Genomic DNA, 27946 nt, shown 5'->3' with positions numbered 1-27946 from the left:
CACCCCTCCCCCCCCCAAGAAGGAGAAGCCCTGAATGAGCCTGAACGAAGGGGGGGGCATGTTCAGGGAGCGGCCCCACTGGACCTGGGATGAGACCCCTGGGCAGGTCACAGGCAAGTCCACAAATGGCCCCCTGCGCTCTACCCAGAGGCCAGGCCTCAGCAGAAGAAGCTTGCAGGGGTGCTGCTACTCACCAGGAAACCACTGGTTTCGGCTCCCCCAGTACACGGATGCTCATGGTGACATCTTGGCCTTCTCTTACTGACTGGTCCATAAGTGAGACCTGAAGGGGACCCCAAAGTGTCAAGGGAGACATTCAGGGCCCAGCTGTGGCTCCCGGGGGCCAGAGGATTCTGGGACAGAGGCCTCTTCCACACTGGGCTGACTGAGGCTGGCTCCAGATTAGAAGGGTTAATGGAGCCAACCTCTAGGTCTTGCTAGAACCTGGTGGGGCCCCAAGAACAAGGGCCCACATGAAGGAATGGGGGTGCCCAAGGACTGGGTGCTGGCCTCGGGAGTCTGACCTTGAAAGTGGGGGGGTGCCTTGGAGCCAGTGTCAGAGGAGCGGCGGTTCTGGCTGGGACTGAGCTTCATGGTGGGGGTGTGGGGCCAGGTCTCTCCAGGCTCCGGAAACTCCTCTGGGGGGCTCAGGTATTCCTCGTCAGAGGTGATGGGGCTGCTGAAAGGTGACGTGGACCCACCTGGAAAAGAGAGAGAGGAGAGACAGTGGCAAAGAGAGAGACTCCAGGGGAGGAAGGGGGGACAGAGAGAATGACAGAGCTGGAGAGATCAGCCCCAGATCAAGGACCTGATAAGGTCTGGAATATTCCACACAGCCTAGGTAGGAGGAAGACCAGTCCTGCCCTGACTTTACTTCTTGGGGCTCCTACTTGCTTGCTGTGTGACCTTGCTCAGATGTCTCCTGTCCCCAAGCCCCTAAATCCCGCTCTGCCCCAGACTCTCCTAACGCTGATACTGTTGAACCCCCTGAGTAGGGGAACCATAGCGAATAGCCTGGGACAAGGGGTTCAAGTGGCAGAGGGGCTGCCCTGGGCCTGATGGAAGACCTGAAATTCTACTGGAGCAGGGAACCCACATTCCTGGCGTGGAACTGCAAGCTTCTAATGCAGATGGTCCCCAGAGTGGTACAGCCCAGGCACCCGTCTCTTGGGTGAGCTGGGCCTGGTGCGGAGGAACACACACCTCAGACAAGCCCCATCCCTGCAGTGCCAGGGCCAGTGAGGCGGCACTGTCCAGCCCGCCCTTCCCCCTCTCCCTTCTCAGCTTCCTGCCCCAGACACCCCAGGGGCACCTGTTGGCCCCAGCCCTAGAACACGGACCCCCCAAACTCTCAGGGGATGGAAAAGCGGTTTGAGTCATCCACAGAGAAGGGCAACTCAGACTGGGGAAGGGGAGGGGGGCACCAGGGTTCGCTTTGGGGGAGGGGTGTCCCCAGGGCCCTGACGCCCTCCCCTGCAACTGGCCAGGGGCCCAGCCTCACTGAGCTGGCTCCTGTCCGACTACCAAATACAGACATGAATCTGCCACAGCCCCCAGGCCCCTCCTCCTGGTTCCCCCACCCCAAGCCCCTGTGGCCCGGCCCCCCCACAGGGCTGCACCCCAACTCACCCGAAACTCTGAGCACAGACCCCAGGCTGTGCCTGTCCTGAAGGCTCTGCCCTGGCACCAGGCCCTCCTGCTGCCTGCCCACTGCCCACCCCAGCCGGCTCCCCAGGGAGCAGAAGCCCAGCCCGCCCAGCCCCACTCGCCCGACTCCTGCCGCTGACCCTGCTGAGGCTCTGAACAGAGGGCCTGGGGGAGGGGAGGGGGGAGATGGGGGCCGGCCAGGCAGGGCCAGGCTGGGTGGCAGACAGGCAGCTGGCGGGGAAGGTGGTGCCTGCTGAGACCACAAGCAGTCCAAGGGAGGCCGAGGCCGAAGTGGAGGGGGAGGAGAGGGGAGGGGCAGAGCGCTTGGCCTGGCTGTATTTAGCCACCCTGCTCACTCCCCAGTAGCAGGATCTGCTTCTTCTCTCCTTACAGCTTCTGGACCCTGACAAGAGCAAAGCCCCTCACTGGTGCCTCCACTTGAAGTGCCGGGGCCTCAGCCCCGGGGGAGACAGGAGTGAGGTGCGCAGCAGCACATGGACGCCTGCCCCGAGCCGCTCCCTCCGACGCACCCACTGAGGGAGGCAATGATGGCAGACGGCCCTGAGGACGCCCCTGCTCGGACCAAACCACCAAGAGCCCCACGTGGGAATGTGCTGATCAGCCTCAAATACTGGGGCCAGGCCATACCCTCTTCTGTGGTGCTGAGAATCACAGAACTGTCAGGACTTCCGGCCTCCTTCCCGGAAATACCCCCTCCACCTGAGAGCGCCCTAAATCCCACCTCTGCCTCCCCACTACTGCCATGGTAGGTTTGGCCCAGCACCACCCAGGGGCACTGGTCCTGCACCCACCTCTCCTCCTACCAGCTTGGACGGGGGCACCTGTTGGCAATAGTGTCTCACCCTGTTGGCCACCCCCCCAGGGCCAAGGGTCATGAGGCAAGGGCTGCTTCTAGTAACGCCGCACAATGAGCAGCCATATGGACTGGGACTGCGGAAGGGGCTTGGAGATGAACAGCAGAACAGGGGCGCTGCTGAAGAGAGGTCACATAGCCTTCTCTCCCCACCTCCTTTAAAAGATCTATTCATCTATTATTTGAGAGAGAGACAAAACACGCAACAGCATGCATGATGGGGAGGGGCAGATGGAGAGAGAGAGAGAGAGAATCCCAAGCAGACTCCCCACCGGCAACCCGTCGTGGGGCTCGACCCCATGACCCTGAGACCACGGCCCGAACTAAAATCAAGAGCTGAACGCCCAACTGACTGAGCTACCCAGGCGCTCCCCCTCCTATCACCCCCCCACTCCCCGCGACCCAATGCCACATTCCCAAGCTATGACCTGTGTTTCCCAGCACTGCCAGAGAAGAAGGAGGCGGGGGCTGGGAGAGGACGGGGCCACCACTCAGGTTGGCTGTCCTGGGGTGGAGGTGGGGAGGCAAGTCAGAATGGCATTTGGTGAACATCTACCAGGAGCTGGGCCACCAGCTGATGCTGAGATGCCAGGCATGGCCTCTGGAGGTGGGGGCCCCCTCCCTGCCATGGAGCCTGTGACCTCCAGGGTCACTTCTAGGCTGGATGGCGCTGCAGGCACTCACAGGCCCAGGGAGGGACCTCAGAGATTTAAGCAGATTGGCAACGTTTGCAGGGAGCCTCGGAGACCCCTGGTGGTGGTTGGGGGAACTGCATGCTGCGAGAATCCACCTGAATCAGGGTCCTCAGGCCCCCTCAGAAATAGAGGATCTCTGTCTCCAGCTCCCAAAACCTCTGGGGTTCCACGCCAGGCTCTGGTGCCACCCCACTTTTTACCAGCCCCACCACCAAAACCTTCTTTGCAACCAGTCCCTGTACCTCAGTCCTGCTCCACCCACAAACCGGGCTCTCACTGGGGGAAATACTGTTAAACGGGCGGGGAAGTAGGGAGCAGGTGTCCCCAAACCTAACAGGCACACAGGCCCACCATATGAGTGCTGCCCCTACACACCCCATCACCCCCAAGACACGACTCTGTGCATGTGTGTGGCCTTTCAACAGTGCTCCCAGTTTGGTCTCACTTGATGAAAATACAGGTGTGAGGGAGCCCTCAGTGTGTGTGGGGGGGGTCTCTTCCCACCTAGACCAGCACATTTAGTTCAATACCGGTCCCAACATGCCTTGAGACATTCTAAGGGTAAATAGAGTCACAGCCACCTACAATGAAAGGCTTTCTACACCAGGGCTTCTCAGCCAACCATATCCGGACCGCCTGGGAGCCTGTTTAAACCATAAATTCCTGGGCTTTACTTACCCTGACCTGAGGAATGAGATTTCCTAAAACAGAGGTCAGGAGACTACATTTTTAGAAAGCACTCCAGGTGGGGCGCCTGGGTGGCTCAGTGGGTTAAGTGTCTGCCTTAGGCCCAGGTCATGATCCAGGGGTCCTGGAACTGAGTTCCACATCGGGCCCCAGGCTCAGTGGGAACCTGCTTCTCCCTGCCCCTCTGCATCTTTGCTCCTGTGCGCTCGCGCTCTCTCTCTCTCAAATAAATAAAATCTTTTTTAAAAGCACTCCAGGTGACTCTTATGTACATGAAAGCTTAGGGACCCCTGTGATCCTCATGGGAGGAAGATGACCCTAAGAGGCAAGTTCCATCTTATCTGGCCACTAAACTTGGGGGCAGGGTTCAGAACCTCAGAGGTCTGGCTCCACAGCCCAGCACTTCCCACAGCAACATCTGGCCTCCCATCTTGAGCAAGGTCCCTCACTCTCTAGCAGAGGTTCTCAAAGCTCACGGTGCCTCAGGATTGGGCTTAAATCCCGGACTGCTGTGCCCCGCCCCCAGAGTTTCTGATGCACCGAGTACATTACTGTGCATCCCTAACATATTCCCACAGTGATGTGGACGCTGCTGGTCTGGGGACCACATTCGGAAGACTGCCGCTCCAGGGACTTCTCAGCTAACCCAAGCTCCCCCACTCTTCAGCAGGTCTTCAGCAGTCCTCCACAGATGTCTGTCTGGCTCCGCCTCTCCATGTCACCCGGGTTGTTCCCAGGGCTGGGAAAGTCACCCATCTCCACCCCCCCCCCCCCACCCCACTATCTCACACACAGTCCTGCAGTCCACATGGCCCTGGACCATTCAGGAAGGCCCCCGGGTGTGGCTGCAGGGTGTAAGAATGCAGGTCCTGCATGGTCCTGATCTCAGGAACCTTGTGGCTGGCAGGACGACAATCCCCTCCATACACAAGCAGAACAGTGAGCGAGAATAATGAGGAGGCAAGAGAAGGGCAGATTAGGGCCACAGAGTGCAGACAGCAGATTCCTCTGGGCTCAGGGAAGACAGGGTAACTGAGGGAAAGGGTGGTATAGGAATTAAGAGTTTGGCTGAAGCAGGAGAAAAAGGGAAAAAGTCTTTCCGGAGGAGGAAGCTGTGGGAGCAAATATTCAGAGACAGCAAGAACATGCAGACGATTGTAGCTCAACCTGCTGGCCCCCAAACTGGGTAAAGCTGACAGAGTTAGAGCGGAGGCTCCCACAGCCCAGGTCCTCAGGTCCAGACGGGGACTAAAGTGGGGCCTTCACTCTGAAGGCCAAGGGGAACTCCTCGAGGCTTCGGAGGGACGCGGTGACACGCAGAGTCAGCAAGCCCTCATCCGGGGCCCAGCCATTCCCGACCCGCATTCCACGGGCACTGTCTCCAGAGCGGGTTCCTCTAAACGTCCGCTGTGCTCGTGCCACTGTGCAAGTCAGCGAGCCCGAGGGCAGAGGGAGACGAAAGCTGGCCTGCAGCGGGTATCGCCCCTTCCAGAGAAGAGGTTTCTGTTTTGGTTTCAATGGATGAAGAAGCCAAGAGAACTTGCCACAGCCGGCCTGACCTAGCCACAGCAACCGTTAACTCCCCACGCGTGATTACATGGAGATGCTCTGTGCTGGACAAAGCATTGGCGTCCACAGTGGACTAGGTGCCTATTCTTCTGCGGGGCTGAGCATGACAACACCCACCGTGAGGGAGCAGCCTTGGGAGACACCCCCCAGGGCCAACTTGCTTCTGGAAGCCAGGAGTAGGAAGGAAGGGTTGAGTCTGGTCAAGGGGCCCACGCTGTTTTTTCAGATGCTGACCAAACCCCTTCAAGGATAGGCAACGGGGTCATGTGACATTCCGAGGTCCCCTCCCTTGGCAGCTCCTGCCTTCACAGGGAGAGGCTGTGACTGTGGCAGCCACAGCCAGGAGAAGGGGCACGGGCAGATGCTGGTGCCTTTCCCTTTATACTCCTGAGCCCCTATAACCAAAGTCTGTCCTGTTACGATGGTGTCATTCCTATGGGAGGGCCGGAAGATCTGAAAAGCCATATCCTCTGGCCCAAATGTCCTTAGCTACCTCCTCATCCCCACAGGGCCTCATAAATCTCACCCAGTAAGTTAAGCCCAGGGGACCTACAGACCCTCACCTCATAGACGAGAAAACTATGACCAGCTAAGGAAAGAGGAAGAGGCCAAGGTCTCAGCCGGAAAATGCTAGAACCTTAGGTTCAAATATACAAGATCTGTGCTTGAGGGAGGACTGAAGGCAAAAGGATGGACCCCCCCATATCTGCCTTCCTCCTGACCAACACCCAAAGGGCCTCCTGTCAGACCCAAGGTGGAGATGTGCCGAACGTGATCCCACATGCATGCAGGGAGACAAAGCAGGATCACCGCCACAGTGGAGATGGGGAGCCCAGGGAGGAAGGAGAGAAAAGCCCCCATCAGACCCACCCAATGAGGGCATCTGCCTTCCTCCCCTCACCCCGCAGCCCAGCCAGTGGGAGCTCATGAGCACAATTCTTTCTTAACCCTGAACCTCTTCTGAGTAGCAGTGAAGGGGACAGTAAGGAGTGGAGGCTTGGGAGACCCAGGGACAGGGCTTCGAATCACGATCAGCCCCCAACTGGCCCTCTGCTCCTAGAGCTGAGCACCCCAACAGCGTAGGCACTAGGCCCCTGAGACTACTTACACGCATCTTCATTAAAACATAAAGAAAAGAAAAATCCAGTTCTGTGGTCGAACTAGCCACAATTCAGGAGCTCAACAGCCACACGTGGCTAGTGGCTACCATACTGGACTAGGTGCATCTGGAACATTTCCCTCACAGCAAAAAGTTCTACTGATCAGGATTTCTCTAACGCACTTTGCTGGGGCTTTCCAAGTCTCAGCTCGCTCGTATGAAATGTGGGCATAACAACAGAACCTACCACCCAGGGCAAGAGTAAATGTGGTAACGCAAGCGACACAGGGCTGGGTACGCAGGGAGTGCTCAGGAAATGCCCACCTATGTCCTCCTCTTCCGCCATCCACATGAGCGCATTTCCAGCACCGCCAATCACCTGCTGCTTACAACGTTCCTAGGTGGATTATAGCTGCTCAGTAAGGGTGGCGGGCCTTGGGCTAGGCTCTATGTCGCTTCATTCTCCATGTTTATGTCTTCCTATCTGTAAAATGGGTATATCAGCACCTATCATGTCCTTCTCCAAGGGACAGATATGGGGCGATGTGGCCAAATAAGAGAAGAGGTGTGGAAGGACACCGCCCAGAGTGCAATAGAAGTTGGCAGCCAGGCCATATCAGTAAATGTTGTGTGACAGACGTGGGCAGCTAAGAACGCTCAGCTTCACGTAAGCATACCTCTCACTCTCCCCAGCCACCCGCCCCAACACACATTCCCCCTTTGGGAGAACGACTGTGGCCGCAGCAGAAGTCCTCAGTGGGCTGGCTGGGGCAGGCTGGGGCAGGCTGGAAGGGCCCCGGGGCGGGGGGGATGAGAACCAGATGCTGCCCTCCAATGCCTGAGCGACTACGCTGTCTAGTTACCCGTGGTTCCCAACCAGGAATTGAGCTCTGGGAGCTCTCCAAAGCACACCCTTTGGGGGTGGGCACCCCAAGAGGGCACTGTGCAGCCAGTCCTGGTTGCCAGGGCCACAGGTGGGTGGAGGGTTAAGGAACAAGAAAGGGAGGTGGTTCCAGAAGACCTCTTCCTATCAGATGCTACACACTCCCTCCCTCGTCTGACTCCCCTGCCTTCCTACCTCCCCCCACCTCCCCCCACCTGCAGCCACAGGGCCACACTGCCTGACTCCCCTTCTTAGTCCCACCCCCTCACTCCGCACACAGTGCAGGCCTAAGACCCCCGCCTTGGCCAAATGTCTGTCCCACCCCCTGGTTCCGCCCACTCTGCTGCTCTTCAGGTCCACTGGCCCTTGTCCAACTGCGCCGGACCAAACAGTGCCTTGTAGGGGAAGAAAGTCTGCTTCCGCCAAGAGAGCCCCGGGGCGGAGGCAGCATGACTTATGGGGGCTGCTCTCTGGGGGCAAAGCCCAGTGCCACGGACTAATGCAATGAAGCCTGTCTGGCTCCCCAGGGTGGGCGGGGTTCGGGGGAGACACAGACATGCCACAATGGGCTGAGGACCCAGAGGCTGGGAAGTATGGAAAAGCTGGGGCCGCGGGCCTGGCAAAAGCAGGGGAGGAATCCCTAAGGCAGTCTGAAGAATGGGCAGAAAAGGAAAAGGCAGCTTTCTGGAGTCTCGTGGAAACCTGGGCGCAACAGCACCTGTTAATAACGCTAACAGCTAACATTTGCCTACTGCTTCACATAAAACCCGTTCACCCATTTGCTTTTGTTCGTGAGGACGGGAGAATCACACAAAGGAGGAAACTGAATGAAGGGCAGGGAGGTTGAGTACGACAAACGCAGAGCTCCCAGTCAAGTGCGGACAGCTGCCTTGCCCCAAGCCTGCCTCCCAACCTTAAAAGTCTCCCAAATGGCCACAGGCTGGTATCGGGACACCCCCCATCCTCCTTGCCAGATCTCAGCCCAAGCCAGCTATTGCCCAGAGTCCTGAAGCCAGCCCCAGGCCCCCTGAGGAGAGCTGGGAGCTGAGTCACAGGCCAGATCCCAGAGGTGATAGAAGGACGGAAGCACGCGTGTAGGGCCAGCATGAATCAGCGAGGTGGGAGGGGCGAGGAAAAGGAGAACATCTGAAACACTGGCTCCTGGGAGGGGTATGTGAGTTAAGGAAGTCCTGCTATTCTGTAGAGCCAGATGGGCGCAAACAAAAGAATCAAATGCAGGATGGGGGCTTAGGGCAGATAGCACCAAAATCACCCTTATGGTGAAGGTACAAAAGTCCTGGGCCCACAGCAAGACAGGCTCAGCAACCGGTCTCCTTTCGTGTCCAGTGAAAGGGATGGAGCAGCATGTGTTATTGGGCATGCTGTCCCACGCCCAGCGCCTCCTGCTGCCTCTCTACACCCTGATGGCCTTCAGGGCCCCCGTGCCTCTCAACCCAGCACCCCATAAATCTGACCCATGGCTTGATGCTCCTCTGCCCTGCACTGTCCTCCAACCCAGGTCCTCTGATCTAGCTTAATGACCCAGTGCTAATATCCTGGAGGGTTGAGTCTGTGTCTTTTCCTTCTGGACAGCCCCCCCCAACCCAGCCTCACCTCCCTTGCCCCCACTGCCCAGGGTCAGCACACTGTCAGACCCAGCAACCTGAATGGGCAGAACTAGCCATGCCCACTGACACCCGTCCAGCCCTACCCTGAACCTGAAAGAAACTGGGCTTATACCCAAAGGAAGCAGTCCAACACCAAGTGAGGGCTTTCGTAAAAATAGAAAGCAAGGCAGCCTCAGCCACAGCCATCTCCAGCGAGGTGCTCTCAGCTACCCTGTCTTGTAGCGCTTTGGTTCAACAGAAGGACCAAGGGCGTGGGGAAGGGTTGTGGCACTTTTAAAAGCATCCTTTTTACTTGGGGGGGAGGGGGTACTGTTCTAGAGGAAATGACCTCAGAAGGCTCCTGATGGCTTTTAAGCCCTCTGAACTGGGAAAGTCTTTTTCTCAGAGACTCAAGGATAATTTGCTTTCCCCACAGGACCATTTTTAGGGAAATGCCAAGGGAGGATGGCATTTAGAGGATATGTGAAGACAAATTTCAGCAACTTCATGAATTGGCCAGCCTTGTGTGTGCCTTTGGGAAACTGGCCTGGGCTCCAAGGCCGGGCCACTTAGAATGCTTCCAGCAGAGCAGCTGACGACACGCGAGAACAGACGGTACCCCCTGGCCCAGAGCTTGAGCTCTAGGTTTGGGAGAGGGAAGGGTTGAGGTTCATCCCACCCGGGGCCCCAAGCTCACAGGCTCCCTACCAGGTCTCACGGCCAGCACGGCAGCACAGCTGGCCTGCCCCAGCTCGTTGGTGGCGGTGGCTGTGTAACTCCCATCATCAGCCGCCCGGGCCTCCCGGAGCAGCAGGGTGTGCCGCTCGCCCTCTGCCCGGATGAGAAGGCGGCCATCACTGCGCAGCGCGGACCCATCCTTCTGCCAGGATACTGTGGGGAAGGAGCGGGATGACTGGTGGCCATGGCCCACAGTAGTCCACTGGGGGCAAATCTCCCCTCCCCCTCCACAGAGCCCAAACCACTCCGCTCCCCATCCTAGGGAATCCTGAGGGCACCCCCACCTCATTCACAGAAGCCCAGGTCTGCCCTCCCCTCTCCCAGGGGATTCTGGGAAAGCTCTCCTAACACACACACACACACACACACACACACACACACACACACACGAGTGAGGCCAGCCCCATGGAGCAAATGTCCCTCCTCCCCTACCCCCTCTCCCAAGGACTGAGCGGGGGACCTCCCACTCGCTGTCTCAACCTCAGCCTGGGCCCAGCCCCAGAGCTCACCTTGGGGCAGGGGATTGGCAGTGATGATACACTTGAGCAGCACGTCTGACCCTGGGGCCGCCACCACATTCTGCAGGGGGATCTCAAACACGGGGGCCTCAAGGGGCTCTTCCCCAGCAGACACATATGAGTCATCCGAAGACTCTGCCGGAGACATGGGTAACAGGGTAAGGGGACAAGGTCCCTATGGGGATGACTCAGGGAGAGAGGGGATAATGGTATCCTTGGATCTTAGAAAGCCAAACCCAGAGAGAAGGGCTTCTAGAAGGTGGGGGCTGGGGGATCAAGGGGTCTCTCTCCTGAATGTCCTGAGACAGGGAAGAAAAGACAGAAGCAGTGGGAGGGGGGTGGTTCTCAAACAGGCAGCCAGGACTCCATGTTAGTTTGGCTTCCCAACCTCAGCCATGGTCACTGCGGTTTGTGGTGGAAGGCCCAGACTGTGTCATGCCTGTCTTTATACAAATCAGTCACTGCGTAGATCAGGCCCTGTTTTATGGAAGTGCTCTTAGAACAGCATAAGATGTTACCAGATTCCAAACAGACAGTACAAGCTAACAATGACCGAAACCTTAAGCGGTTAACACCGCTGTCACAGGGCAAACATCGAGTAAGTTGTCGTATTAGTGATAACACTGGATTCAAAAGAGGGATCAGCAGGTGGGTCCGGGAGCCGTCTGAGCACCTCATGAATGGGCTTTGATTCCATCCGTGCACCAAGCAGTAACACCGTGCCCACGGCATGCTAAGCTTGTCTGAGTACCAGGGAGACAGCCAGACATAAGAAGCGTTTACAGGAAGCTCGTGCAAACAAAGGCATCCTAAAGCTCCACCGTAGTGGACCCCTCTGGGCGCTTTCCAACCCTGACGTTCTCTAAGCCAGATGAGGTGCAGTCTGGTAGATGGCCAGAAGAGCAGTGAGAATCCCAACTAAGCTGTTTTCCAGCTCCGTAACCTTGGACAAATTAGATAACCTCTCTGCGCCTCTCCTTCGTTATCTGGAAGATGGAGCTGATAAGTAACCCCCAACCTCTTGCAGAGCAAGCAAACAAATTAAAATAGCACCCCAAAGACTGGTTCATGCAATGCCTGTGTTGTGGGGTACAATAATGTGGCTACTAGGACGACGGACATGTACCTAATTATCTCTAAAAACGTTGAGATGATACTCCATGAAAAAGACAGAAATACAATAACTCCTTCCGTGAAAAATATAATGATGAAAAACCCAGGCTGGTAAGCGCAATGAGAGACCCTGACCAGGTGTCCTGGGTGCAGTGAGCAGAGGCCTCTGCCTTCATCCAGGAGCAGATCCTGAGCTGGAGTTCAGGGTGAGCAGTTAGGCACAGGGGACCATTCTGGCTGTTGGCCACCATCCCCAGGAAGACTAGGACACGACAACAGGCTGGCATGTGCCCACAGCGCAGCCATTCAAGGACTCAAGGATGGGGGAGAGGCTAGCTTGAAAGACTGGGTCCGACAGTCATGGCCATGGATGGGTCAGAGGACAGTATTGGGCTGAGTTGGCTGGACCAGAGCTCGCATCTCCCCGGGACCTGACCTCAATTACTTACTGAGATGGATTTCCATCTCTTCCCACAGAGAGGAGTGGGATTCCTTAGGTTTCCACCACCGCCTCCCACCTGGGTTAGATCCTTGCCCCTGCAGCCCCGTGGACCCAGGGCACCTATGCAAGCATATGGGCACCTTTCTTTGGTCAGGTCTCAGCTGCACTCAGCCTCCACCAAAACACACTTGCATACTGCCTCACCGGCCGGCAGATTCTAGCCAAGGACCTTCACAGTAAGTCACTCAAACTCAAACCCGGGTCTGTAGCTTCCCGGTAAAACCGCACCCTCACAACTGCCCAGCAGCTCTCCCGAAACGCCCGCCCACCCAGCTCTCCGCACCTTCTCGGCCCTCGCCGAGGCCTTACCCAGCTCAGGCGAGGTGGGCCGGGCCCGACGACCTCTGCCCTGGCCGCGGGGACCGCGGCGATCCCAGGCCCCCCAAGGACCATCCTCCTCCGGCCCTCTGCGCAGCCTCTTCTCAGCCTCAGGCCCCGCCCTGTTCTTCTCCAAGGTCTGAGGCACAGCAGCGCCCTCCTGGCCCGGCACAGCCCAGGGCAGGAAGCGCACCGCTTGCGCTGGGGGCTCACGCTTCCGACCAGGGGGAGCTCTCGTCCTGGCCTCAGGGGGATCGGTGGTGGCAGGGGGCGGCACGGGGCTCCGGCACTCTTGGATGGCTCTGCCCCGGGTCAGCGGGATCTGGTCCCGGCGCCTAACCTCCTGCTGCGGGCCTTCCCCCAGCTCCGTCCTGCCCGCCGGCCCACGGCTCCTGGGCCGCCCCTGCTCATCCCCGGGTTTCCCCGCGACGCTCGGAGGAGGCGGCTGGGGAGCGGCGGCGGCGGCGGGGCTCTCGGCCCGAGGGGTCTTGGGGGTGGAAGGCCGGGAGAAAAGCGGGAGCTCGCCAGGCTCTCGAGGGGACGGGGCGCGCTGCAGCGTGGCGCGCAGGGACTCGTGCGAGCGCACGAGCTCCTCCCGCGACGTGGAGCGACGGATGCGGCCCAGCTCCTGGGCGAAGCGCAGCTCAAGGTCGGAGGCCGGGCTGCGCTGCCGTGTGCGCTCGTCCAGCGAGGCCGCCTTCTGCTGGAACAGGCGGCGCCTCTCGGCCACGCTGCCCGTGGCCCGCAGCTCCTCCTGGGAGGCCCCGGGTGTGCCCCAGGGCGCTCCGCCCTCGGATTTGGGCTGCTCCAGCGAGCGGGCCTTGCGCAGGGGCACCCATGGCCGCAGCGGCGCCGGAGGCGAGTCGCTGCGCTCCAGGCTGCGTCGTCGCTCCTCGAAGAACTGCAGCTTGTCCAGGATGCGGGAGCCGGCGCGCACCAGCCTGGGCGAGCGGCCCAGTGCCGAGAGGCGGCCCGAGGCCTCACTCAGTGGCGTCTGGGGCCGGGACTCCGCGGTGCCCGCCAGCGAGGGCCCCGACGACTTGGACTTTTTCCCTCGCTTGTCTTCGGCGGTGGCGTCCTCGGGTGGCACCGGCTCCTGAGTGCGCCGGTGGGGCGATGTGGGGGTGGCTGTGGGCTGGGCGCTGGGTCCCGGCGGGGGCCGCTTACCCACCCGAGGGGACGGTGGGGGCAGCAGTGCGGATTTGGAGGGAGGCGGTAGGGCGGGGCGACGGGGGGCTTCACTGGCCGGCTGAGGCTGAAGATCAGGCTCCTCCCTGTGCAAGCCGCTCTGAGGGACACTGCTGCAGAACCAAGACGAAGAGGGGTAGAAGATTTAGGGCTCGCCCCTCCCAGACCTTCAGCTCGTGATAGGATTTGGACGGTGGGGCATGCTGGGAAGGCTTGGGGGTGACATGGGTCAGACCGGCTCCCCCTCCCCACCCACCAGAGTAAGGAACAGCCAGAGCAGGTGCTGGGGAGAGGCTGGCAGCCCTGGCACCAGAAGACTGGGCTGGAAGCTGTGCCCAACTACAGACTCAGCCCCCAGGGCTCTGGCCAGCCCCCTCCCCCCAGCCCCGGAAGCTGGGAAACAGCAGAAAGACAACAGCGCGGTGAGAGAGAAAAGAATGAGCTTAGGACCCAAACGTGAGGAAAGGCAGGAGGGGTAGATGGGGAGGGGCCCTCTCGGGAATGCAGCCTCCCCCTCATTCCTGCCCCCAGCTGGCCCCCACAGCCCTGCCCAGCCTCAGCAGGACACACCCCTAGAAGAGCAGGCAGTCTCTTCTGGGAGCCACACCCTATCTCAGGGACTACCTAGCCCCTCACCAGCGCTCCCTGAACACAGCAAGTGGCAGCTGAGGTCCCTGGGGTGGGAGAGTAGAAGAACGAGGTTCCCCTTCCCTTTGATCAATCGGCCCCCACTACAGGCCTTTGACTTGGTCCTGCTTCTGGGAAAATTAACTTGAGCCCTTTGAAACACCCTACCATCTCTGCCCGACTCGCCGCCCACCCCCCCAGCTCAGAAGCTCCCCAAAGGGGTATGCTCAGAAATAACTCAGCTCAGAAATAACTACTGCGTGGGCCTGAAGAAGGGGTGTGGGAGAAGAGGAAGAGGGAAGAAACTGGTCAGCTCAGAGTACGACTCTCCCCCACAGAGCTTTCCTGCCCAAGAGCTGGGCCTCAGTTTTCCCCTCTGGACTCTTGGGGGACACATCAAGCAGAAAGATGAGCCAGGAAAGGAATCTGAGATATTAACATCATACCTGACACATTAGGGAGAGCTTAATAAATCAGGAAATGGCTCACTGAATCCTTACTGGGGGCCAGGCGTGTATTAAAGGCTTAAAAAGCATTCCCTCCCATTATCCTCCCGACAGTCCTCCGAGCTAGGAGCGCTCTCCACTTACAGATGAAGAAACTGAGGCTCAAGATGTAAAGTGCCTCACCAAGGTGATCCAGCTAGGAAGTGGCTGGTGCCAGGATCAACACCCAGGCAGTCTGACTCCTGAGCCCTTTTTCCTTCCAAGTGTCTAGGATTCTGAGGTCACGGAAGGCACGAGAAATAGGGTACTGGCCACAGCAGAAGTTCTAGGGGTGCCTGAGTGGAAGGCCATTTCGGATTACGTGCGTACACCCGGCCCCTTCAGGCCCCACCGCTGACTGGGGGGAGAGGGGTGAGGGGTAGAGTGGCAATCCATGGTGCCCTGAGGGAACAGAACCTCAGCCAGCCACCTGAGGGGAGGCAGAGTCTACTCTGGTGGAAGGACAGCAGAGTCCCCGAGGAATGGCCTCTGGGAACTGGATGAGGCTCCTAGAGAAATCCAAGGGAAATTGGGGACAGCAGCGGAGGCCTCTTGCCAGCAGTTCCAAGCCCTGGGCCAGCCTCTGTACCACAGACATCACTAAGGAAATGGGTTCCTCAGAAGTTGCCATAGCAACTCCAGGCTCAGGCTGAGGCCTGGCAAAGGAAAGCAGGGAAGGAAAAGGCCAGTCCAGGGCACAGCAGCGCCTGGTTCCTGCGAACCAGATAAAGCCAGGGAGCCTCCCCTGCCCCAGACCTCTCCCTTGCCTAGCCCCCGCAACCACCTCCCAAACAGCCTCCCTGCCCTGCCCCCCAAGGCCCCTTCCTTCTCTTCCATGATGGTCCCCCCCCCACCCCCCACAAGTTAGGTCCCTCTCAGCTCCCCAAATGTCCCCCAATACCTCCATCATCAGCCACTCCCCTCTTCTACTATAGCACTCCCTCCTGTACCTGCCAGCCCCCAAATCTCCAAAACCTTACTCCAACACCTCCAGCTCCTGCTCCTTGCCACCCCCTACCAGGACAATCTTCACCCCCCCCAACCCCGCCCCTGCACAGGCATTTCCCACCAGGCCCTCATATGCTCCCTGCCTGCATCACTGGCAGCTCTCTGCCTCCACCCCAGCCCCCTGACTCCAGCCCTCCCTACCCGCCCCTGCCTCCCACACAGCCCACTCGCTCCTGCTTGCCCAGGCCCCTGGCCCCAGCTACTCCCTGACCACCTCACTCTCTTCTCTCTCCCGGCCGCGCTCTTGCTCCCTTGCTCTCCTGCTCTCTCGGGAGCTGCCTTGCGGAAAGGTTCCGTTCCTCCCAGAAAAAGGCCCACATGGGAACAGGAATGTGCAGAGAGAAGAAAAGGCAGCAGCTGCTGAGACAGCAGGCATGGAGGGGGCCCTAGTGGTGGTGGTGGGGGGGATCCTGGGGACAACTGGAGCCTGAATGGGCAAGGTGGGAGAGGGCCCCTGGGAAAGTGGAGATCTTGGAGAGGATGAGGAAGGGACAGAGGGGTCCACGAGACCATGGCGATGGCACAGGGAGCCAGGACAGGTGGGAGCAGGAGGCTGTGGGTGGTGACGGCACAGGAGGAGGGAGGCTGCGGTGTGGGAGGACAGAGTAGGTAGCCAGGGCCGGGGTGGCAGCAGGGGTGGTGAAGTGCACAGAGGGACAGAGGGACGGATGGTGCAGGGGAGAGAGGGGTGGAGGCCGAGGGAGCGGTGAGGTGCAGTGCGGGATGGCGCGGTGATGTGGAAGAGCTCGGGCCCGGGGAAGGCCGTTACTTACACGTGAACGGAGAGCGCCCGTCCTCTGTACAGACTGAATGCGCTGCCATACAGGTCACTGGCCACCGAAAGGCTATCCTCTGACCCCCAGCTTGCGCCCACCAGATTAGCTCGAGACGCCCGCACCAGCGGCTCCACCCCCAGGTGCCGTGGCCCGGCCCCGGTTGCCTGTGCTTGCCTTGGGCTGCCCGGGGGGCGGCGGGTGCCACCCCTGCTGCCCGCTTCCTGCTCCAAGACCGTCTGCCCGCTGCCCCACCAGCTCACTTGCTCCTCTGAGGTGCCTGTCACGGAGGTCGGGGGTGTGTCCAGGGAGGTGCCCACCAGGGTGTCGGAGCCCCCTAGAGAAAGGAGCAGGGTGAAGCCCAGGCACCTCCCGGGGGAAGCCCGCCTGCCTGCTTTTGGAGCAGCCCAGAGAGCTCACCTGTGGGGGTGCTGAAGTCCCCGTCATCCCGAAGCTCCAGGCGCTGGGTCCCCTGCACATCGCTGATGTCATCCTCGCCCGTCTCCGAGTCTGGAGAAGAAGGGGTCTGTGTGGGCAGGGCCCTCCTCCCTCCGACTCCAACTCTTCCCTGTGTCTCCTCCTGCCTCCCCCGCAGCAGGCTCCATCTTACCACCACTAGCGGGGGCTGCCACACCTCTCTTCCCCCCTCTTTTACCCCCCTCGTCCCCCGGCCCAGCTGGGGTTACTCAGGCCAGTCCCATGGCTTCACCTAGGGGTCCCTGGCGACTCACCCCTGCCTCCTTGGCCCTGAAAACCACCTGCCACTGCCCCTCCCAGCCACTTACTAGATTACCAGAGTCTCAGCCCTCCCCATCCTTGCCCGTCAGTGATAGTGTAGGTTCCTGTGCAGCCCCCAAATAACAAGATCCTAGGTTCCAAGGCTCTAAATTTTGGGTTCCGGTACCCCAGGAACAAAAGGGAGTCACCTCAGAGTCGTACTGTCAGGGCACTGGGCCAACTGCAGGGCCGGCCCGTCCTCCACCCCGAACCAGCAGGAATGCATCAGGGCACAGCTGAGGCAGGGTGAGGAGAGGCCGGGGTCGGGCAGGGAGGTGGGGGGAGTGGAGGGCTAGGGCCAGAGCCAGTTTCCTACCGTAACTTTGCTTTCTGCAGGAGCGGAAAACTTCGCTTCCATAGGAGCAGCAGGAGAGAGACATGGACAGACTGTTATCAGAGCGTTTGTGGGGCAGGGCATGGTGGGTAGACAGGACAAAGGGGGCATGAGGGTACCCAGTGCCCAGAAATGCCCTGTGGGGATGGGGCAGGGGAAGGGAGACACCTGGAATGGGCAGAGCATCTCCAGTCCTGACAGCCTGCAGGCTCCCACTGTGCCCAGCTGGGGAGTACACATGCTTTGGCTGGTAATTCCAACTACCCTAGCCATTCTATACCCTTGGCACTCTCACTGCTGCCCCTGGCCACGTGCCACACTTACACACACACACACACACACACACACACACACACATGCACATCTGCTTGTGGTCAGGCCACTTGCAGACCCAGGCCACCCATTAGGGGTCAGGCCCACCCTCTCTTAAAATATTTGCACTGTGCTTTGACCCTTCTTTGCAAACCAAACCCCCAAACTGTTCTGCCTCATGATGGGACAGGTACCCTCTTCCTAATCCTTTTCTTCTACTGCTGAATGGGCCTCAAAAGTGCCCAGTGATTAGGCTACGCAAAGTTTCCTTGGCCTCTTTCCTAGCAGGTTCTGTGCCTCAGTTTCTCTATGAGTGCCATGACAAGTAGGAGCCATGTGCTGGATTCCAAAGCATGGCAGTGAGCTCATCTCCACTTGGTCCCACAGATAGAGCACCCTGAGTCAAGGCCCATGGTGGGGTGTGCTAGTGACATCCCCCCCTCGACCCCCTCACCCCAAAGCTACAGGGTACAGGGCACCTCCTTGAGTGAGTATGGATGTGTACTGGGGGAGCCCACATCTCATAGTCTGTCTTTAGGGCCTGGGCATGAGGCATGAAGAGACATGGACCAAGAGAAGGAGTGGGCATGGGCTAGAGCAGGTAGCCTGTGGTCCACGCACCATGGGTGAGTCGGCCAAAGGCCCGGCGGGAGTGGCCGGTTTTCTGAAAGAGAAAAGCCAGAATGAGTTGTTGAGAGGAAGGCTCACTCCTGCTGTCCCTCACCTCCCATCCAAACTCGATATTAAACAGAAATTCATTCCAGGGGCTTGGAGAGGAGGAGGAAGGTAATGCACAGAGGTAATGCACAGCTTTCCCTGCAGGGAATGTCTCCACTCTTCCCTGCTTTTCAACCCTCCTAGCAGGAGCTCCAGGCTACCCAGCTTGGCTCTGGGGAGGAGCAGAGAAGGAAGAAGAGAGGACAGCAAAGCTTTGGGGCAAATGCTGGGAGTCTGACAGAGGCTCACAGGACTGGGGACCTGAGGGACACCCCAGAGATAGAAGCTAGGAGACAAGAAAGCAGGCTGACTGCCGTGAAGGAAGAGATGGGGGTGGGGGGGTGCTTGGATGACTGGGAGATGGAAGGATGAGGACACAGATTCCTGCTGGGGGAGGGGCAGATGGGGAGGACAGATACCTGAAATAGGTGTCAATCGGACAGGAAGGGTGATGGGGGACCAGAGGGCAAGGTCCAACAAGGGCCAGAGCCTCACGAATGCAGAAAGGAGGCCTGGGTACGCGGAGAACAAGGCAGGGCTCCGGGAATTTACTGAGCTCAATCCCTGTGCGTGGCTTCCAGGAGCTCGGGAAGATGGAAGGCTCCAGACTGGGGGGCTGGGGAAATCTGGGGCGGGGGGCCGGGGTTGGACGGAGGAGAGGGGAGACCAGGTGGCAAAGAAGCCAGTGGACACCCCACGCCGAAGCTGCGGCGGGGACCTCCCCGAGGGGTCGCGGGAGATTGCGGACGACGGGGCCTGGCTGCGGGGGGTGGTCTGCCCTTCGGTGCGGGGAGGGGCCGCCGCCCTCGGCACACTGGCCTGGGAGCCCCCCAGAGCGCGCCCGGCGGCTGCCCCTCCGCCGCTGGGTGGGGCGGGCGCGGCCCTGGCGCCCCCTCGCCCGGGGCCCGGCCGCGATGACCCGCCCTCCCTTGGGGCGCCCAGCCCTTCCCGCCCCCTCCCGGTGCCGCCCGCCCCCGGAGCCCTCACCTGGAAACGCTTCTTCACCCACAGCTTCTTCATGGCGGGGGAGGGGGCCGCGCTGGCGGCCGGGCGAGGAGGGGACGGGCGGGGGCGGGGCGGAGTCGGAGGCGGGGCCGGGGGCGAGCAGGGGAGCCGGCGGGAGCCGGCGCCGGTGGCGGAAGGAGCCGCGGGGCCGCGGCAGCCCGAGCGGGGGGAAGACGGCGGTGGCGGCGGCGGCGGCGGCGGCGGCGCCTAGAGCCCGCCCCTCCCCCGCCGGCCTGCACCCCACCTGGCGCCCCTTCCCTGGCCTGTTCCCCTGCGACCCCAAGGGCGGCGCTCACCTGCCTCCGGGTATCCCCACCCCGCACCTGCCTCCTGGGCCCTGGGCGCATGGGGAAACTGAGGCACAGAAGGGGGTGCAGCGGTCCCTATGAGAGTTCGGGCCACCCTCTCATTGGCAGCCTGACGCGGCCTCCACGCCACCCCCACTCGCTCCCCGCGGGGCCGCCCTGGAAGGTCAGCCGCATCTCGACTTGCTCACTCCACAAACATGCGCACACTACCCTGTGCCAGGCAGTACCGAACTCGTGGCGGCCGGAACACGCCGCAGGGCCACAGCGCCGGGTGGGGGCGCCTAGGTCACAAAGGGGACAAGGGCCCTGGTGGGAGGGAGCTCCGTGCTGAAAGCAACTGAGACTATGAAAACCCCCAGGCTCCTCAGGAGAGCCAGAGAGGGCCCTGGAGATAATCGATGGTAGGTCCTCTGTCCTTGCCCCCTGTCTCTTTCTCTCTCTCACACACACACACACACACCAGCTAAGGTGCCCAGAGATTCTCCTACTAGCCACAAATATGACCCACCTTCTCACCCATGGGTTTGTATACTCACCAAACTCTATTTGTCCTCCTCCCGTTCCGCACCGAACCACCGTGCACACTTTGCAACCCGAAACTCAATTCTCCCCTCCCCACAACAATCATTATAACTAAGTTTCTTAAGCATTTACCGAGTGCCAGGCACTTTAAAACTGTTCCCCCAGGGGCTCCTGGGTGGCTCAGTCGGTTGGGCGGCTGCCTTCAGCTCAGGTCATGATCTCAGGGTCCTGGGATTGAGCCCCACATCAGGCTCTCTGCGCAGAGGGGAGCCTGCTTCCCCTCCCCCTCTGACTGCCTCTCTGCCTGCCTGTGCTCTCTCTCTCTAATAAATAAAATTAAAAAAAAAATGTTCCCTCATTCACAACAACCTCTTATGAACAGTGAACTGCCTCCATTTAACTGACAAGTAACTAAGGCTCAGAGACAGCCTAGCACTTAGCCAAAGCCACACAGGTTCTGTGTCTCCAACTGTCCTCTCCATCCAAGTCCTCATCCCAGCATACATCTGCCACTCACTGTTAGCAGATTTTACTTGTCATCTGAAGTTATGTGAGTTTATGGACGTTTAAAGGCATATCTTATACATTCCGGGTGCATACAGGTGGTCCTGTTTCCCGGACCCCCAAAGGCAGATGTCACATGTACAGACACATGACTCGGGATGAGCACTGAGAGCGGACACGTGTGTGTGTCCATATCGGTTCCAGCCAGAGGACTCTGGACACCCTCAGGCGCTCTCCCTGCCCACCCCCCAATACACCCACTCACAGATGGGGGAGCTGAGTGAGGAGAGGGGGTAACTTGAGCCCCTGTTCCCCAGGAGAATCCGAGGGGCTGGCACATTCCATAGCAAAAATAACCAATGGGCAGCGGGCGTGAGTGACGGGACAGCTGGGCTGAGGACAGGCCTGTGGGATTCTGTGTTCCTGCTCTGGGTCTGCACCGCTCACCCCCACTGGGCTGGCCTGGGGCATGCTTGCAGGGTGGGCCACCCCCAGTTGGCCCTAGATTGCCATCTTTTCCCCTCCGTGGCTGGACAGCTGTGCCTCTCTGCTATTTCCCCAAACCCAGACTCCCAATTTCTGCACCGCCAGCCTTTACCCTTCCAGAAAAAAACCTATCTCATCATGCCAGGCCTGATCTCTCACACAGACCTTCCTCTGAGCCAGGTGAACCCACTCCCCTTCTCTTTGCATCCTCTCTTTCTTGCCTGAAAAGTCCAATTTCTCCCTTCCCCATTTTTGCTTATCTTGCTCTGCATTTCTGACACACAGTAACATTTTTGCTTACTTATTATGTTTATTCCATGTTGTTTATCTCCCCTCACTAGGATGTGATCTTTAGGAGGACAGGAACTTGAGGGAACCCCTGCCCCATGTAGTCCCAGCACCTAGAGCAGTGATAGGCCCACAGTAGGCACTAGATAAAGGAGGAGGGAGTGGCAGAGCTGTGGGTGGCAGGGATAGGGATAGTAAATCTTCCTGGAACAGCTCATTCATCCAGCCGTCCTCCCTCCTCCGTCCTGACCCAGAGCCTTTTCTAAGAAATAGCTGGAGAAGTAGCCATCTCGAGTGCCACTCAGGATCTTCCTGGGAGAGCCTGCCCTGGCTTCAGAAAAGTTCTCCTGCGTGGGCTTTGGCTACTTGGGGGCTTCTCTGCTCCTGTCCACTGCTCCCACTCTGGCTCCTCCTCCCCTCCCTGATGAGGACTGGGCCTGAACGGATGGCAACACTCTCCCTACCCACCCCAATTCCATACTAATTTTCCTCCTGGCTTTTCATCCAGACATACCAAGGTCTGGTGGAAAAAAGTAACTGCAGAATATCCCTCAGCACAGGCTCTGGTGCATAACCCCACCTTTTCCTTGCCTGAAGAAGCCCTCTCTCCCTGTCTTTAACCTTTCCTCTCCTCTTCATGGCCTCAAGTCCCCAGCATGGTTCATGCCTACCTGTTGACCTTTGGCCCTTCTGATTGAAACCAGAGTCTTCCAGAAGACTATGAAACATTCAGCTCACGGGGCAAGCACTGTCAGCTTGCCCGTTCTCTCGGCTGTGCCCTCTCCTCTTTACCGCCTGTCCTTTAAACCACCCCCCAGCCACACATGTCCCAAGTGTTGAGAGTGACACTTGTTCTGGTCACTTGATTTGTCTGCAGCTCCTCAGCCCGCACAGGTGGGAGTCTGATGTTCTGAAGGAGATGAATGCCCACCTACCTTGGAGACGGGGCCAGGAGATGGCTTTGGGGATATGGTTGGGAGAAGGATGGTTCATGATGAAAAATCCTTGCCTTAGTCTTCCCATGCTTCTCTTTCTGAGGACAGGCAACGTGGACCTGAACCCCTACAGTTCTGGCTCTGTCACCCCATTAGCCATGTGACCTCAGGTAAATTCCCTCTTGGGACTCCCATTTTCTCCTATGCATAACCACCACTACAGTAATCTGGGCTTAGAAGATTAAATAATGAAATGAGATGGGGTGCTGTACCCACATTAAGGATTCTCCAGGTAGCCTGCCCATCTGCTGTCTTCACTATTCCTATGCTTTCCTCATTTCTACACCCCAAATCCCACCCTCCTGTGTCGCATCCTCCAGATTCTCCAGCCGGCAGCCCACCTGTCTTCTCAAGGCCCCGCCCTCCTCAAGCCAGGTTGATATCCCTCCATCCTTGAGTGAACATCTCAGGCTTCAGGAGTGCCAGGAACCTTAGCATCACCGAGCCAGACAGCAATCCCAGCCAGGAAACTGCCTCCTTCTGCAGCCAGGGCCTGGCTGGGTTTCCTCGAGATCCCTGAAGTTCTCCTGCTGTGGATCCCAACTGAGAAAGTGTTCCATGAGTAAGTCTGAGCAATGCTGAGCTGCCTGTCCAGCTGCCCCTGACCAAGACCCGGAACTGGGCAGGTACTGGTTGAGGGGGAGGGGCAATAGGAGGAGGAGGAACCCAGGCTCACACAGTCAGTCCCCACTATCACCAAAGCAAAGCCCTGCCCTCCCCAAAATATGTGGGAGGGTCGTAGTAGTTAAGTGTCTAGTTTTTTGCAGTAGGACAGACCTATTCCATCCCCGCTCAGCCACCTTCTCTCTGTACCACAAGAATTGCCATTTAATCCTCTGTACCAGCTTCCCCAGGGGTGCTGTGGGACTTAAATGATATATCAGAAGATGTGATGGTGTGTCACTTGCTACACAGTAGCATGTAGTTATATTCATAAGCTAAGAATTATTACCAATTAGTAATAATTCTAAGACTGGTCTTGGGGCAAAGATTTCACCATTTGAGAAAAAGTTCTCAAATGTGACTTGCTGTAGCACAATCCTCTTGCTGTATTAACATGACTGTCAAAGGGCCCCAGATCCAGTCCTCATGACACGCAGGGTCCTTTCCTCAGCCCACGCCTCTCAAACATGCTATTCCTGCAAAGTAGCCTGGAGACTGCCTTTGTGGCCTCTGTCTGGATAGGCCCAGTGGCATTCAGCCCTGCTAACCATGCTACCCAGCTTACAGAGGGATGGAGAAAACACATCTTGCAGGGAAACACAACCCTGCTCGGGGGGAGGGGGTCCAGCCTCCTGTCACTCTCCTTACTTTTGGGGACCCTAGCAGGTTAGGGGGCTCTCCTCCCAGAAACAAGGCCTGGGCTATTGGCCATACAATGGACAGCTCCCCTCCTTTTCTTTTTCTCTCTCCTCCCTCCAGAATTCCTTGAGTAGGGTGGAAACCAGAAGGGATGGGTTCTTAATTCTGGGGTGGCCATAACCAGCAATATGTCTTCTGGCAGATCTTCCTCCGTTCTGGACCACAGTGTCCTCACCTATGAAAGGATGCGTTTGGAGCTGCGGTTCTCTGTGGTCATTTCAAGTCGAGACAAACATGGCACTCCTCAGGGCTTCCTTATCCTTCCCTAATATCTCTCTCCACGGGGCCCCTGGGTAGCTCAGTTGGGTCAGGGATCAGTGGGCTAAGCAGTTAAATGTCTGCCTTCAGCTCAGCTCGAGATCCTGGGATCAAGGCCTGCACTGAGCTTCCTGATCAGCGGGAGCCTACTTGTCCCTCTACCCCTCCCCCCACTGCTCGTACTCGCTCTCAAATAAATCAAATCTTAAAAAAATAAATAAATGAAATGGTTTTTTTTTTTTTATAAAATGAAATCTCTCTCCCCTAGACTGTATTCTCACCAATCTATCATATCCTTTGATTTGATTGATGTTCTGTTTTCATTTCCCTTTGGCCTGAGAGGACAAGAGCTAAGATCCCCAAGGAGTCTGATCCTTCCTCAGCTCACAGCCCTGCAAGGATGGGTCCCTTCCCTGACTCCAGGCTGGGATGGCCTGTACCTAGCCAAGTACAAAGCCGATCAAGAAAAGCCAACCTTGACTCTCTCTGCCCCAGGTTTGGCCACAGGGATTCTGAGGAAGCAGCGCTGAAGATGGTAGGAGGGTGGGCAGTGTGGGGTGAGGGAGAGAGCAGAGGTGCTGACACACAGAGGCTGAGACCCTGCTGCGTCTCCTGACATTCTGCTTCTCTGCCCCTCCTTTCCCCTCCAGCTACTGAGGTCTTTCCTCCTTGTGCCTTCTCCTCAGCCCCCAGGGATGTACCCCCACCAACACCACCCAGCTGGAGTGAGAACTCCCTCTTGAAAACGCCTGGGACACACTCAGTGATCCCCAAGCTCTTTGCCAGCCATAGCCTACTCCCCCAGAATTCTGCTTCTCAAGACTCAGTCAGCCCAAGGCTCTGTCTGAGGCCTACGGAACAACTGGCCGGCTTAGGGGCTAAGAAAATTAAAAAGGAAATGCAGATACTGACCCAAGGAGAATCTGCCCCTGGGGGAATCTGCCCAGGGGGCCTGAGTCCCATACCAGCCCCAGCAGGACCCTCAGTACCAGGCCCAGTCTTGGTCTCCTCTCTTCTGCCTCAGATCTTCACACATGAGCCTGGCACTGTACACTGACATGGGGAGGGTCCCAAGCACCAGCCTGAGCATCCCCCTTTCCTGCCCTCTGAAACTCAGGCAGACATGGCCCATTGGTTTTCATACCATACTCCGCAAACCCTCGTCCCTCAACTGTGTGTACCACCAGGCCTTTCCACAGCCTGCACAGGTGCACACACATACATGCGCACACATGCACACCCCCCACACACATGCACACACACAGGCTTCTTATGAATTCTCAAGCCCTCAAGCATGTGGATTCTCATACACACTGGGGAGCCCCCAGGCCTAGGTCCTCCTCCTGGGACTCTGTACCCTCTTCATACTCGTCTACCCACGGGCTTCTTCCAACCAGCCTGGCGCAGATCACACCCACACGCCCCAGCAGAGCTCAGACCCACCCCTCAACATCGCAGTGGGGCCCGGGGAGATCGCCCCTCTTTCAGACGTGTGCAGCCCCATGAGGTGTCTCAATTCTAGGTTACCGGAGCTGATAAAGACAATTTTCTCCAGAGGATTTTCACTCCCTACAGGGAAATGAGGAGGCCTTTCACTTCGGAATTCCAGAGACGCCTTAGTGGGGGCTCAGGTATTTGCTTACCAAATGCTGACCCTTGACCTCTGACCTTCCTGTGGGGAGCCTCTCTACTTTGACACCCCTCCCTGCCCCCCCAAACACACACTTTCCTCTTGATTGGCACTTCTGGGTCTGCGGGGCCAGAAGCCAGAGCTCCTGGGAAGAGCTGGATGAACCAGCGCCCTCCCCACGTGGATCCTGCAGCCCTGGTCCCGGCTCTGAGTACCCCAGCCCACCAGACTCGCCGCCCCCCCCTCCCCTCCCCTCCCCCACCTCCCCATTACCTCCAACCTCCAGCACCGTGAGAACAGCCTCACAGGAGGCCTGGCCCCGCTCGTTCTGGGCCCTGCAGCTGTACACTCCAGCGTCCCGCGCCCCGCAGCTCCGCAGCCACAGGCAGCTGGGCTCAGGGGTCGGCGGGGGCAAGGGCTGCCCGTCCCGGAACCAGCTGAGGCTGGGCTGGGGCGTCCCGCTCACCGCCACCCGCAGCCGTACGTCGCTGCCCGCCAACACCGCAGCGTCCTTCAGGGGCCGCAGGAAGGCGGGAGCCCCAGCCACCGCCCCTCCGCCGGCCCCCACCTTGGCTCGCTTGGGAGGCACCCCGGGGCTGGGGGGTGCCCTCGTGCCCGCGTCCCCGCCTCGCGTGCCCCGGGCTTTCTGCATGGCCTCTGTGAGCTGGGCTGGAGGGGGTGGGTCTCTGGAACCTGCCGGCCACGGGGGCACCCGCGGTGGGAATGGTGCCCTGGGAGATGAGTCTTGGGGGGCCGGCGCCCTGCCTTCCTGCTGCCCGCCCGCCTTCGGCCTGTGTTACCCAGAAGGTCACCAGGGCGGCGGTTGCGCCTCGGGGGCTATTTTTAGGCCCCCCGGCTCGGGTTGCGAGTGAGCAGTGGAGGGAGGGGGCAGCAGAGGAGGGGACTTGGACTCCTCGGCTTCTTCCCACTCTCCAGGAGCCCCTATCTCCAACCCCTTGCTCCAACGGGGTCCCTGAGCACTTAGTCCAGGTCCCATCCCCTAGGGTGACCTGGCCCCCAGCCCACTCAGGAGTCTGGAGTCGGGTTACCCTTGGGCTTTATCCCATTGCCCTGCCACCCAGTCCTCAGGCTTCTGATTCCCAGCTGGAGGAGAGGGAGAGGAGGTGCTGGATGACATGTCTGAGAGGCAGATGGGGAAGCAGGCCCAAGTGGAGGTGAGCAGATAGCCGGGAAGAAGGACCAGTGGCCTCCCCAGCCTCCATGACAGCCTGGTGAACTGTGAGCCTAGGAGCAGGGAGTTGGGTGGATTGAGGCTCCCAGATGGTCCTGCCCTTATGTGGTGGGTGACATCAAACGTCTCTCAATCTCCAAGTTCTCATCTGTAAAAATGGATAGTTGGATGAAGGTTGCAACAGACAGAGAAGGGTGGGAAGGGCATTCCAGGCGGAGGAACAGCATGATCTAAATCAGAGCATGATGAAAGTAGATGACAAGTTCTAGAGTCAGAGGAGTTTGGAGGGATTGACCTGCAGGAGGGGTGGGGTGAGTGGAGGTGGTCGTTTGGCTCGCTAAGGTCTGATGGCAGTGGGTGCTGCTGGAGGGTGTTAAGCTTCAGGCTAACGTAGTCAGAGCTGTGTTTTAGAAGGATCCCCCTTTGGAACCATGGTGCAGGGGGTGAACTGGAGATGATGGGGCAGTTGGAGGCCCGTTGCAGTGTGGTGCTTCAACGGGTTGCACCTCGACAAATATCAAGGTAGGACATTGCTGCTTTTAGAATTTCAAGTGAGGGACGCCTGGGTGGCTCATTGGGTTAAGCGTCTGACTCTTGACCTCAGCTCAGGTCCTGATCTCAGAGTCATGAGTTAAAGCCCCACTTTGGGCTCTGCAATGGGCCCAGAGCCTACTTAGAAACAACAACAACAACAAAAAAATAGAATAAAAGTTCAAGTGAGACTCGTTTGACAAACAGAGATCACAAGCAGGCAGAGAGGTAGGCAGAGAGTGAGGAGGAGAGACAGGCTCCCTGCTGAGCAGAGAGCCCAATGCGGGGCTCGATCCCAGGACCTTGAGATCATAACCTGAGCTGAAGGCAGAGGCTTTAACCCACTGAGCCACCCAGGCACGCCTGTCCAAGTGAGACTTGTGATGAAGCCATT

The 27946-nt window shown here is 58.7% G+C and overlaps 1 protein-coding gene across 1 annotated transcript in view; it reads right to left on the bottom strand.

Annotated features, from left to right (window-relative positions):
• The window catches only part of LOC111142086 (SPEG complex locus), a 55342-nt gene extending 28861 nt beyond the window's left edge, over positions 1-26481 (bottom strand). The window contains 9 exon segments of the mRNA XM_022495040.1: positions 195-288; positions 531-701; positions 9770-9952; positions 10309-10452; positions 12242-13551; positions 16332-16668; positions 16752-16841; positions 17425-17454; positions 26103-26481. Coding sequence (XP_022350748.1) covers positions 195-288; positions 531-701; positions 9770-9952; positions 10309-10452; positions 12242-13551; positions 16332-16668; positions 16752-16841; positions 17425-17454; positions 26103-26481 — 2738 coding nt within the window.
• Between the last annotated feature and the right edge of the window lie 1465 nt (positions 26482-27946).

Source organism: Enhydra lutris, unplaced genomic scaffold (genome assembly GCF_002288905.1).
Source record: "Enhydra lutris kenyoni isolate GAN:26980312 unplaced genomic scaffold, ASM228890v2 scaffoldscaffold1, whole genome shotgun sequence".
NCBI classification, from domain to species: Eukaryota; Metazoa; Chordata; class Mammalia; order Carnivora; family Mustelidae; genus Enhydra; species Enhydra lutris.
Note: the sequence above shows the minus strand (reverse complement) of the source record. Positions and strands in the feature narration are given on the sequence as shown.